Raw genomic sequence first — 14064 nt, 5'->3', positions numbered from 1 at the left:
ATATATTGTAGTGTTCGTCGCTATTAAAAGAGGCACTGCTTTCACACAAGTCATAGTGCTTTATCTTCCAGCTGTTGTGGCCACAGCCAAACCGTACACAGTCAAAGATTTTAACAGCCAATTCTCTGCCCAGCTCATGCACCCAACCCCCCCATACACAAACCCCAGCGCCGATTCCTAGCCCCCCCTTCTCCAAGAGTCCATTGCAAAATGCAATAAATGCTGGAGAACGCATAACCCAAAACAAACAAAACATTTCTTGAACATGCTACAATATAAAGCTTTAAATCATTATTTAAACACATTTCTTTCTTTATGAGTATTTGACCTCTGACCTACATTTTATGAATGACTTGTCCCGAAAACTGCAATACATCAAGCAAAAAAGAAGCACCCCGTGTGCTTCATTGAACTCCATTTCCTATAATGCACTGCGCCCTCGAGATTGGGAAGAGCGCACTGCGCCTGCGCAGCCAGACGTGGCAGCGGCATCATGGCTTCTTGGAACTGCTACGGGAGACGCAGGAGAGGGACCGAAATGCACATCTTCTTACTGTTGGTGAGTCGTTTTTAACGATCCGGTGCGCTTGTGTCGTTTAGTGAGATTGAGCTGATCTGTCGATGCGCTTCCCGCTTCGCTCGTGCCGAGAGTAACCCTGAGGAAGGTTACAGCCTGCAGGCAGCAGCCGAAAGTTGACAGGCTTAGAGAGAGAAGGAGCTCTGAGGACTGAACTTAAGCCCTCTGACCATTCAGTCCTCGGCGCGGTCACTGCGGGCTCGCGAGGCTAATGGGTTTAGTAAATGTGCGCATGCTGTGTTCACTGAGGCGTCGGAAATATATGGCTTTTGGAAATGAGGAAGGTGGAAGATGAACTGTGTGCTGCAGTGTTGCACCGCCGATTAAGTGTTTTACAGTGTGGCTGCATTTTTCTTCAAGCCCCGTGTCTTATAGCCTAATAGAGGTGAGTTATTGGATTTTGTTGTTTTTTCTAATTGATCAGTAACCCAGTCACACAGGTAGTCACTCCCACCCCCCACGTGAATGTGGTCTTGTGACGATGATACTGTGATTTCTAACCACGGCCTTGTGGCTTTTCTGTTACATTTCTTCATGTACTTTGTAGTGCAGTGGGCGTGGCTTGGATTGACGCTGGACTGTGCAAGGTCAGTGAAGAGAACCCAAGACAGTTGGGTTCTTTTCATTCAATCAACCTTGGCCTTCAGAGCTGATTCATTAACACCACACTCCGTTTTATTTTGAAGTGCATAACCTCTGTTTCACTCCTACAGAAACTCTCAGTAAATAAAAAAAAAAATAAAACCCCTTACAATGACAAAGGCAATCATACATAATAAAGGCTACTGTAATAACTGTCTTGCCACGTCAGTCAGCTATTATTCTCCGTGAGCTTCCCCCTCTCACATCCTGTTTTGCGGCTGCCATCGCAAACAAAGGTGCTCCCCAGAGCTGTGGGCAAGTTGTACAGTGGTTGGGCGGGGGGAGATTAACAGAAACTCTTCTGTGCTTGGGAGTGCGCCTGCATTTGCCTCCAGCTCTCCTGCTTGTCAAAGCAATTTTTAAAATCTCTTAATCTGGATTGAGAGACCCACCCCCGCCCCCCGTTCGTGTGCAATGGGCACGGAGCGCGACTGCTTTGGCACCCACGTGCCACTCTTCCAGTGAGCTGCATCAGTGGCTGAGACGGAGGAGAGCCTACCGCCTTTGACTGCCACACTCTCTCCTAGTCCAGTGTGGAGTATTGAGAGGTATGCACACATTCGCTTTTTCCATTACGCATCTGAAGCAGGGCTCATCCTCTAATGGTGGCTTTGAATTATCCGTAGGTCGCTTTAATGGAAGCGCAGCCAACCCCCCCTTCCTAACTGAGTTGTTTGGCTCATTAATCAGAAAGAAATGAAAGTTGTTGGAGGGGGAAAAATGGGCCGGTTTGTGCTGAATCAGTGTGGCCCTTAAAACTGAAAATGGGATGCAACTCAGTAAGCAGATTTGTCACGGCAGTGGAACAGGAGGAGCAGAGGATCACAGTTTCTACCGCTGATTAAATGGAAGTGACATGACAAATATTTTTTTCGGGGGTGGTGAAAGTGTGTGCCTTATATATAAATGGTCTCCTCTGCATATTCACAGGCCCTAGTTTAGATGCCCTCATATGTATTAAATTGCATACTTAGACTATTTCCTGCTGTCAGAAGTAGCCGAGCTAATCTGTCAGGGCAGTGAACAGTGTGACCAGCTGGCCCGACTGAGATATGTGTTGTATACAAGTCTGTATAAAATGAATTAGCAGTGTCTATGGGAGAAACCCTTTTCTGATTGCAAAGTGTTGATTAGCAATGACAAATTTGTGGTCTCCAAATTCATGCCAACTGTTGCTTGGCAGCCTTTTCTGACACTTTTTTTTTAAAACTCCATGGACAGCTGTGTATTTTTTTATGCATTTTCTCCAATAGCGTTTTCAGTGTAACAGGGATTTCCCACTGTGCTTTACTTTATCTCACCTTTTCCTTTATTCATTTGATATGGCGGCTTGTATGTTTTGATGAATTTTTCGGAGGGAGAGAGTCGACGCATCTTGAGAGATTGGGGCAGCAGTGCTCCTCCTGGCAGAGTTTAACCTCCTGAAAATGTCTCTGCCCTACTGCAGTCTGTGTCTTATTTGTCTGCGAAGAGTTTGTTTATTCTTTAGTTAATAATCTGTGAGGCTCTCCAGCGGGGTGCAAGGGAGGAGAAACCTTCATAAACATTGAAGACTTAGCTGGGTCCACCGGGGATCGTTTAAAACACCGGTGGAATGTGAGCTACTCAGCCTAAACCCGAAATAAAGCAGAGGAAAAAGGCAGAGAAGCTGCCTTGGCCATCTCCCCCTGTGTTCCATTCCATGTAATCCTCACTCTCCCCTTGCTCATCACCTGAAATAGTTCTGCACAGCATGCAGCATATTCAATCTGTTCACATCGCTTTGCATCGATTGACAGGATGCGATCAGGCCTGTCCTTCTGTTCTGTTCTGTGGATGGTAATCACAGTGACTGCCTTGTGAAAGCAGGAGCGTCATTAGGATAATGCCCACATTGAACAAGGCCGCTTGGTGAAAGGCAAATGGAAGCTTTTGTAACAGGTATGGGACATGATGATTGCCAGACAGTAATGGGCCTGCGGTATTGGTTCCCTGTCAGGTCTCAGGAAGAAGTTCCAAAAGAGAGCCAGAAACTTGATGTGACTTGACATCCTACACTACATCTGAGTGCCTTTTCTTTGTTAAATGGACTTGAATGGCCCGGGTGTTTAGACAGAGCTGTGTCTTTAATAGGCATGGGATGCCCTTCATTAAAACAAATGACTGCCACCCTTGCAAATGGTAGACTTTAGATAAAGTTTGATGAACCCATAGACTGGGGAATTCTTTGTTCTTTTGACTTGTCAAATGGTGGTTTAATAACTTAGGTGATTCAGGCTGAAAACATTAACACTGCCTGTCAAATGGTTGGAGGCATGTAGCTTTTGAAAATGTGGTTTATAAATGAGCATGTTTTTCTTGTCGGTGTGCAATAACTTTGTTCAAGCTCTTCAGATCTTTCTGCCATTGAACTGAAGGAACAACTGACAAAGGTCCTACCTTGGGAATAGTAGGCAATAATACCATATGCATTATGTACTCTTGTAACGTCAGCAGTCACCAGCACTCAGACCTTTCAGGGGTTTAATAACGCAGTACGCCATGAGAGGCTGTGTGTGACTGTGATTTTATCCTAGGCCCTGCCTCAGACGGCTTTGTTGCTTTTTTTAAATTTGTAGCAACATAAAATATGATAAAATACCCAAGTTTTCAGTTAATAATTTATGTCTAATGGTAATTGCTATAAAGAATTTGGCTGCCAAGAAACATAGTTTGTTTAGACTAAGCTATTATTGCCAAGCAACCATGAACTGCTGAAGGAAGACAAGAAAATGTAGTAATTGTGAACTGCAGTCAAATTCTTCATAGAGATTAATATTAATTACATAATTGCAGTGTTTAAAAGCAGTGTTAAAAGTATTTTTTGCACACTACATTAAGACCATGATGATAAGGCGAATTTCCACTAGCGCCTACATGCAATTTCCAATGTTGTGTTAGCTTAAGGCTGAGGGTGCCACACATTTGTTTTCCCACGTTCTGTTTGATACTAGGCAGATCTATCAAAAGCGCAGATATTTAGGATATCTGAGGCATGTAAGACATACATCTTTACTTTGACTATTGCAGTTGTACAGAGAATCATTCAGTAAATACTTCTACTCAAAGCCTAACACTGTATATTAATGGAGTGGGTTTACCTCTTAGCTATCTTTTAGCCTGCTGTATTTTAGCCTAGCTGTTAAGAAAATAAGTTGTTAGCCTCTCAGTTTAAACAAAACTGGGTTTTGACTTCATCTCTCAGTAGATTCAGTGGTCTGTGAAAGCAGCATAACAGTCCAATCATGGCGCAATGGTTTTTAGTAACTCATCGCTTTAATACAGAATTCAGGTGTTGTGAGGCAATCATAGTCAGTCAGGTTTTAGGACCGGAACTATCTGTTTTGTAAACCACCTCTGGGGGGAAACGATTTTACATGTGCTTTTAACAATTGTTTGGAAAAGAAGACTATCAACGTCAATTTGATATTTAGGCAAAATTTATTCTTCTTACTGAGACACTTCCATAAAACATGTTTAAATTAATCATAATTGGTTGGGTTTTTGTGAACAAAACATCTTTGGTGTTTTTTTTTTCCCCTTTTTTTAATTTATTGAAACGTATCAATTTTCAAAAGACAAGGTGTCCCCAAATGTTTTAAGGACAGTGTAGGTCTCACATGTAACAAATGCTAGAAAACAGGGAAAGTCAAACTTCTCTGTGGAGTCAAGGTGTTTGCTGATAACACAAAGTATCTTTCTGTCCCGCTTCCTTGGGCTGGCTGCTCCTATCTGTTCTTTTAAACATCACTGAGGCCATGGGTAGAGTTGATGTGACTCCTCGGTGGCAGAGCCTTGCAGTGCTTTAATTACCCCTTGCTGTCGTCTCTGCATGCTTGGCCACAGCCTGCTGGCGGGCAGGATGTCACCCCATCATTTAATCAACACTGTCTGTCCACTCCATCCGGCCTGCAGCTCTGCCTCGCATTCACACTACCACCAAATGAGACTCGCCAGCCACAGTCCATCACTCGTACAGGAGGTGGGGCCGAAAGTTCTCCTCTCCATCATTTTTCTCCTCCTCTCCTTGTGAAGATGAAACTCAGACAGTCTGTAAGCTGTGTAACATGACCCCTGCACACACAAAAATCTGAAATGGAGGTAGATTTTTCTTTGTTTTGTTTTTTTGGACAGCAACAATATATATGCAATAATTAGGGGCATAAAAATGCATTGATGCATTGGATTGTAAACGTTCGGGGTAAAAACCACTGTATTGTTTTTATTTTCTGTGTAAATAGTTGCTCTGGTCACATTTGTGTATTGAGTGCAGTGAAGAACCTTCAGGAACTTCTAGGGATTAGAGAAAGAGAGAAAGAGAGAAGCCTAATGATTTCTGGGGACAGAAAAAATCATGTCAGTCAATTACAGTTCATTTTTATTAATCAAATCATGCTTTTTATATTCAAACTCTTCAAGTACTGCGTTATATTTACTATTTACATTGTTAGCTTTTGCTTGTAAACAAAAGTGAATACCTGAAACGCCCAACAGTAAATTATCCAATGAGAATATAAGATAAAATACACGTTAATACACGTTAAAATACATGGTGTTATGAACTTTAAATAAAACATGTACAGTGTCTTTTACAAGCTTTGGATGTCTTTGTCTAATCTAAAATGGCCAAAAAATATATATCATTGTTTGACCATATTCTCACAGTAATGATCTGAACTGAAGTTTTAGATCAGAAACTGATATGAAACTTAAGATCCTTCAGAAGATCTGAACTGATCTAGCTCTAATAGTCATACTTTGACACTGATACAGTGTAATTTTAAAAATTATTCTGCATCATAGCAAACTAATTGAATCAAATCAAATAAAATTCATGATTGAATCGAATCATCGTGAGGTGGGATTCATACCCCTAGTAACGATCATGTTCATTCAGTATCATTTGGTAGATGCAGCTAGGTTAGTAGACAGTTTGCCCTTCACCCTTCCCTCCCTGAGGCTGTGGGTGTGAGTGGGTGTTTTTTAATGAGTAAGAAGATGGAGCTCAATCTGTCACCAAGTAAGATTGTGCTTGAGAGTGAGTCAGCGTCTGTAGCATCTCTGGTGTTGACCACCTCCATGATTCATCGCTCCCCTGTATCACACAGGTGAGATATCCAGCCTTTCCTGATAATAACTTGCTTTCCGAAAGCACACTCTGATAGACTGCCGCTGCTTTTTCTTGCCTTAAATCGTAGCGAGTCCCCAGCTGCCGTGATTAAACTTCTGTTGCCATTAGTGGAACACAGCATAACGATTTCACACATGGGACTCTGTAGTCCCAGCTTTAATGAGTGGTGCTATTAATGGAAATTTAGCACATTACTTTTGCATAACTAGCTCTACCTTCATTTGCAAGTCCCTGCATAGTGGCTATTATGTGACTTTTGCGGAGGAATTGCAGAGGGAGTCGTAAAACATATGTCCATGATAAGGAATATCCAGTGTTTTTTTTTTTCTTCTTTTTTTACATTGAGAGCTGGAAGAATAAGTCATGTTTTCATCCCATTGACCTGCGAAGTCAAAGGGCAAGGCTTGTTCCATGCAGTGATTTGTGGCCTCGTTGGGAAACTGTCCTCCTTCACTGAGCGTGGGCTAAGGGAAGCTGATGAGCACATGTGATTGGCAGGCTCAGTGTGTGGCTTTGCCTGCTCCTGTCATTCCCTTCACTCTGTCATAGATGACAGAAGTTCTCTCTGCTCATGCCTTGTCAGCCTGACTCTGTTTGACTTCCACACTGGCTGCTGCTGCTGAGCGCAGGCTTGGTCTGGTTTGCACCTTCACAGAGATGGTAGAAGTCCAAGTGCAAATACTCCTCTAAAAATAATATTGTAAGAGTTTAGTTTCAAATTCTTTACCCAAGTTAAAGTCTGAGCTCTAAAATGTTGATGAAGATGTTGAATAATGTTTGGATGATGAGTGAAGTCGTCTCCTAAAAAGGCATTTCAAATGCACTTTCTAAAATCGGTAAATCTCTGAACACTTCGTTGATCAAGAGAAAAAATCACAAATGAGAAAGAAGTGGGAATGTTTTGTGACACAGTTGCTCTATTGACAATATTGTCTGGCTTGCTGTTGGTTGAATTATCATTCATATTGCTGCATTAACAGGCCACTGTACAGAGAGAAGGTCCCTAATCACTTCTCTATCTGCTTCTCTCTCTGTGGTTTTTTCACATCACGGATGAGGAAGTTGGCAAATAAATAGATAAAGGGATTATTCGCCTCTTTGTTCTGTCGCAGTGGAATTTGGTACTTAATCATCTGCTGGAAGTGTCAAATGTGAAAGCCATCTTATATTTTCTAAAAATATCTAGATTATAGGGTCATCTGTTTTGGGATATAATGAGTAGAAAATGGAGATTTTTTGTTTGAGAAGTCTGAAAAAAACACTAGTAAACTATAGATACTCTTTCTAAAACTTTTATTTTTCTAAATTTCTGCACAATTCAATCGCTGAGATGTAAACAAAGGCATTCAGAGTGGTTTGATGTGAAAGGTTCCATTACGGACTCAGATTTCTTTAGTGTTGGTGATGGGAACAAGGGGTTGCAATGTTTACAGCCTTGCAACAAGCTTCATGTACCTCTCCACCATGAATGTACTTTAAAAATATATGTTTTAGGCCAAATCCTCTAAGCTATAGTAAAATTATGTTTCAGGAATCACACATTCCACTTCCAGTTCCATTTTGTGCAGCACTGTCCTGAAGGTTCACCTTTAGAGGCATTAAACCCATCATTGCCACTGTGAAAACTGGTGGAATTCACATTCAAAGCTGCACCATGTAGGACTTGGGGATTTGGAGACCTCTCTGGTGGTGCATAATAATACTCACTTGTGCTTCAAAACCCCTTCCCAGAGCAGATGATTCAGATGATTGTGAGTGCATTGACAGAGTTTTCAAAGAGAACTCGGTCAAATCTTGGTGAAGGATGTCCATTCTGAGGATGTAAGTGAATTATCTACTATCGTCATCATATCTTGATCAGTATAACGTTGATGATTTTGCATTTGAGACCAAAACATCAAGCTAGATTTTTTTTTTTGGCCTGTGTGTGACGTTCACCACTATGACGTGGTCTGAAAACCACCTGTGGAATCCGAAATAACAGTCATTTTTATGGATTCTGCGCTCCTTTACATCTTTTACCTTCTTAAAAAGAGCTGTAAAAATAACCTCAGGATATATTTATCCCTTGCGATTCGACTTGTTTGAAAGTGCTATTATCTTATTTGGAAAAGGGTTTCTTAAGTATGGACACACTGGCTTACTTCAAGTGCACATCACAGAGCATAAAAATGTAACACTTAGAGAAAAACATGTGATTTTATGTGATGAAGCTGACTGTTGGCTGTGAATTCAGGCTTATCACACAGTGCATTCACTTCAGACAGCTAAGTATTTGTTTAAGGCAGGGGTGCACAACTCCGGACCTGGAGGGCCAGTGTTCAGCAGAGTTTGGTGATTTACCTGCTCAAACACATTTGATTACCCTCATCTGTTGATTGCCAGGTTTAGTGGGTGTGTTTAAGTAGGGAAACTACCAAACTGTGCTGGACACTGGAGTTGTGCACCCCTGGTTTAAGGTAATCGAAATAATGGCTGAATTAAATGTTTTGAATGTGTTTTCTACTCGTTTCTGGAATAAAGGTGGTGCTTAAATAGCCACGCGAATTGGTCATAAATGTTACAGACAGTAAATCTGTGTTAAATTGGCAAGTACTTATTTCAGGCTTTAGTGGGAGACTCACTTCTTACTGCTGCACCTTAACATCTGCTTATACCATGTTGTTTTTTTTTAACTATGAACAAGTCCCTGTCTTTTTAGAACTTTCTCTGGGATCCGCAGGAGTGTTCTACTCTTCTAAAGGTCTATTGTCAGTAGTGATCTCTTACGTGCAGTGCCTTGAAAAACCGGACAACAGTTTGGAGCGGTCGATCAAAGTAAATTTGACATCTCACCAGCTTGTTAGAAGGGCTTTTTAGAAGAGATTTGCAGTTTGTTCCTTATTTCATGTCAAAACAACATTTTGTGGAGATGAGTGTTCTGTCTCCTGATAGCGATCAGTACAAGAGAGGAATATTGATACGGCTCTACAAATTGTTTGTGTAAATGTGCAGTATCTTGTGTGTAATTGCTGTTGTCTTTCGGGCCCATATTTCATCACAGTTTGACATACTGTTGTGATTCCAAACAAGTACGACGATTACATTGCCACACAGTTGGAGATGTTGCTCTGAAGTGCCTGTGAGATTTGGCCCTGACAGTGAAAAATGACAGTGATTTTCTCTCTGTCTGTCTCTCGCTTGCTCTGTCTAACCCACTTGTGCGCTCTCTCTTTCTCTTTCTCTTTCTCTTTCTCTTTCTCTTTCTCTCTCTCTCTCTCTCTCTCTCTCTCTCTCTCTCTCTCTCTCTCAGGTTGTGCTTGTGTCCACACTGCAGGCAGTGAAAGTATCCCCACTCATAGAGAGAGTGAGTGACCACAAGGATTTCAAAAAGCTTCTCAGAACTAGAACCAACGTCCTTGTCCTTTACACTAAGTCAGGTGAGTGTCAAGCTTGTGTTACCCGAATGCCATGATTTCATTTTGTCATTAGAAATGCACTAATATAGTAATTGTTTTGCCAAGATAGCTGATAATTAATCTCTTGTGGCTGATACAGACACAAATAACCAACAATTTACAAGAAAACTATAATTCATATATGAAGTGCATTGAGCATAAGGCAGATTAAAGATGGATAATTAGTCTTACACTACTGTTCAAAAGGTTAAAATCATAATATTAAACCAGTTTGGTTTCAGACAGGTGTATAAAATTATTCAAATTTGCTATTTCTGGGCAACGTCATAGGTTTCAAATATATAGTAGGAAGCTACGAAGCTGTAAATAGAAAATAAGAAATTTAAAATGTGTCCAGACTGAAAAATGGAGCCGTACAAAATTTTAAACGACAGAGAAAGTTGTATAGTAATGAAACTTAAGTTATAATAAAACGTATATCCAGAGTTCATCATATCCAGGTGATCAAATCTCAAGGCAAATAACTTGACGTAAAAATGACTGTAAAGCAGTAGTTACTTACAATTGTCTTGGTTTGTATTATTTAATTTCACATTGTATACAAAATAACAAAAACTAATTATTTGACATGATTCCAGTTTTGAACAGAAAATTATTTGGTAAAGAAAATTGCAAATTAATTACAAACTAGTAATGTTTTTCCTCTTCTGTAAATTTACCAATTTGGAGATAAAAGTTTGTTCTAACATGATATGATATTATTGATATATATTGACATATATTGATTGATATTATTGAGCAGGCTTCATCTGACACGTACAAGGATACATAATAGTAAAAGTCATAACCAAGGTCTTGGTACAGCAGTGGTGTTCCTGCCTGGACAGGAAATCAAATGTACAATCTTCTGTGTGTGGGGCAGTGGTGTTATCCACTATGTTATCCATTTGTCTGTTGAAATGAATGGTATTGCCCAGTACTATGTTAGTGCATGCACAAGCTCAAAGTAGGGTGCTACATTACTTATAATTCCAGTATCAGACCAATAGTAATAATTCCATTTTCTCATATATTGGCAAATAATGTATCGACAGCCAGTAAATTGTGCACCTGTGGTTACCATTGCAGTACTTTATAATGCATCCCATCTGGTGTAGTTCTGGAAACTTCATGACCTCTAAGATCCAACAGGCCAGAAGGTTGTATTGGCATCTACATTCTTCTCCAGTAGTGTGTGGTCGGCTCTGATGCTTCACTGCCAGACATTCGATATCTGGATGTATGTTGTTACTGTTTGAGTCAGTCCCCGTGCACTGCATGGAGGTGAGGGCAAAAGGTTGCAGAGTATACAGTAACATTCTGAGTAGCTGTGTTAATACAAATCCTTCAGTCAGGAAGCACTCAGACCCACAGCACATTCAAATAAAACGATTAGCACCACTCACTCTCCACCATTAGTCGAATCACCCCCTTTGCACTGCAGTCTCTAATCATTTGCATAGCTTCCAGCTGCATTTAGGGGGGCAGCCATGTGCAGTGCTGTCTGACGGGTGTGTGGTTGCGCGGCCCGTAAACACCCTCCCTCCCTTATGGAGGGGAAGGGCCTCTCAAGGCCTGGCTGCTCCAGATTTATCACTTTCATAATTCACGGTCCATTTCGGCCGCGTGAGGTCATTGGGTAAGACTCTGGAGTATCGAACGGAGCATTTGATTGATGGCTCGCTCGGATGCTCATCCTCTGAAGCCCAGTATCGCTCTCAGAGTGCACATTCCCCCCCGGTTTCATTTCCTCCTGTCGGATGTTTTCTTTCAGCTTTGACATGGCGGTGTAGCTGAGCTAGGCTCTAGAAGACAACAATGCAGAGTTTGTGCGTGGCTGATCTTGAAGAGTTTTTAATGACTTACGCTAGAATGCATGTCATCTCTTGTAATGCTAAGAGAAGCATTTAATTATTATTGATGATTGTGCAATTTTTTTTTGTCAAGAGAAGCTCTCCCCAGGTTTATGACTAATCTGATTGTGTACATGTGTGTGCACATGTGAGCTGTATAAGTGTATATGCCGTATATTTGAAACTTTATAGTTAAAATAACAAAAAACCTATAAAAGGTACACACAGCAGTCCTGTTTTGAACTTGATAATAAAGGAAAAGTGCCAAGAAAACCTCTATTTTAGCAGTTAGCCTTGCCTTCTATTCACAAAAGAAAAAAAGGAAAAAAATGGATGTGCTGTTGGCTATTACCAGGTTTTGTTAGGTCGATTCAAACAGGATTGCTATTGCAGAGGGAGCTCTAGATTCAGTAAATTATAGAAGGTAATTCACGCTGGAATTATTACTTACAAGCAGACTTGTGAAAACTACAGACATTTGCAGATTTGCACTGGATTAAAATCCCAGATCTTGTTATTAATCACTCAAATTACAGCACTTCCCCCAGGTAAAACGAATCCAGCCCGAACAGGGCTTAAGACTGTCAGTTTCCGTGGGCCCTAATATGTATTCAATATGTTCCTTGTACTTCAGCTACATCTGGAGACCCTCAACTGAAGCTTCTGTCTGATGTAGCCCAGGCAGTGAAAGGCCAAGGGACCATCGCCTGGGTGAACTGTGGGTAAGTCTCAGTGATCATCTAACACCTTCTGTCTGAATGGATGGGTGTTAATGTGCTAGATATAACACCTGAAACAGGAGAGCCACATAATGAGAGAGAGGCTGAAAGGTGTCCTTAATTGAAAAGTCTCTCGGAGCACAAGCTCCGTTGCAAGTCAGTGAACTCCAGGAAGGTTAACACAGGGTACAGTAGCACTAATCTTAGTCCATCACTCAATTTTTCACATTTGTCCTGTTCCTTTGTGTTGAAAATTGTGCTTCTTACAAATGAGAAATAAGCATCACTCAGTGAAATGAGAAGTGCTTTGGCGCAAAGCTTTGAAAACCTTCAAACTGATGTACAGTGGATGACGGGTTTGGGAACGCCAGACTCACTAAAAGCAGTCAGAGGTTCGAAGAGTGATCACAAAACTCTTAAGATAATCCAGGTGTTTAGATGTGTGCAGATGCTTGAATCTGCAAATGGAGACTCATTTGGAGACAACTTTTTACTTTTCTTTTCTGTAACTTGCCGTTTATTATTCCTTAATGTATGTGCCTCTTGTAGCTGAGGCCTCCAAATGGGAGAAAAATGAAGCCTTCATCTTGTGCCTCTGTTAGTTGAGGGAGTGTGTGTGTGTGTGTGTGTGTGTGTGTGTGTGTGTGTGCAGGATGATTCACAGCAAGAAGTGTGCCTTTTCACTCAGGAATACACACTTCTTTCCGTCCCCAGCTCCCACAATTCCTTGCAGCAGATCTGTCAGATCAGGCGAGATGAATCCTTTGAAAGGAATTCAGTGAAACTTTTTAATGCCAGTGACATGGCCCCTGTGCAGCACTCTCAAGGCATCTGCCAGCCCTGGAAAACATACACATCCGTTTCGTTCTTTATCTCCCTTCCTCCTATTTGAGTCTTTTTTTTTTTCCCCACTTCCCCTCTCAACTTGTGAATCTGTCATCCTTCAGCTCCCTCTGTCTGCTTCTGCTGTGGAAATAACCACAGAGAAGACACTGCAAAAGTCCACTTCTCCCTCTGATGACTATCAGTTAGACATTGATGTTGATGGTGTTTTTAGTGGAATAATTTTACAACAAACTCTTAAAACACAAAATCCTATGGATGCAGTGATAATATCGGAATCATATTGCCAATTAATTGTTATAACAAAAAATATTGATGTCATACAGATGTTTAATTTTCAGTGATATTTCACACAGGATGTAATTATTGATCTCTGGAAGAGCAGAATGTTTAGGCAACTCTGGGCTACTGCACTAAAGGGCTATTCTCATGAACATGATACATACTGAGACCCAACTTGGAAAAGTTTAAATGACTATAATGGTTTCTTTTTATGGATACGCAACTAGTTATAGCTGGTTAAATAATTAAAAACTGAATGATTCAATTGATTGTAAATTAATTTTTAGTAACATTTTTTCCAAATGAAATGACCAAATTCTCATTACTGAAACACGAGGTTTGAAGATATATCTGTAAATGTTTTCCACAACTTTTCTTTCCTGCAGACTGGCAGTAGAATGGGTCATACTGATGAGCTAAGTGACTCCAACGTGGCATTGTCATAGCATGCCACCTCTGCCACAAGTCAGTTTGTGAAATTTCTGTCCTGCTAGATCTGCCCCTGTCAACTGCTAGTGCTATTATTATGAAATAGAAGCACCTAGGAGCAACAACAGCTCAG

General features: G+C 40.9%; 1 protein-coding gene across 1 annotated transcript in view; it reads left to right on the top strand.

Moving 5' to 3' along the window:
• The first annotated feature begins 454 nt into the window (after nucleotides 1-454).
• pdia5 (protein disulfide isomerase family A, member 5) overlaps nucleotides 455-14064 on the top strand; it is a 59374-nt gene continuing 45764 nt past the window's right edge. Inside the window, exons 1-3 of the mRNA XM_036593240.1 lie at nucleotides 455-559; nucleotides 9661-9787; nucleotides 12293-12380. Of these exons, the coding sequence (XP_036449133.1) occupies nucleotides 494-559; nucleotides 9661-9787; nucleotides 12293-12380 (281 nt within the window). The 5' untranslated portion in view covers nucleotides 455-493. The remainder of the gene's footprint in view (nucleotides 560-9660; nucleotides 9788-12292; nucleotides 12381-14064) is intronic.

This window comes from Colossoma macropomum, unplaced genomic scaffold, assembly GCF_904425465.1.
Source record: "Colossoma macropomum unplaced genomic scaffold, Colossoma_macropomum, whole genome shotgun sequence".
Taxonomy (NCBI): Eukaryota; Metazoa; Chordata; class Actinopteri; order Characiformes; family Serrasalmidae; genus Colossoma; species Colossoma macropomum.
Note: the sequence above shows the minus strand (reverse complement) of the source record. Positions and strands in the feature narration are given on the sequence as shown.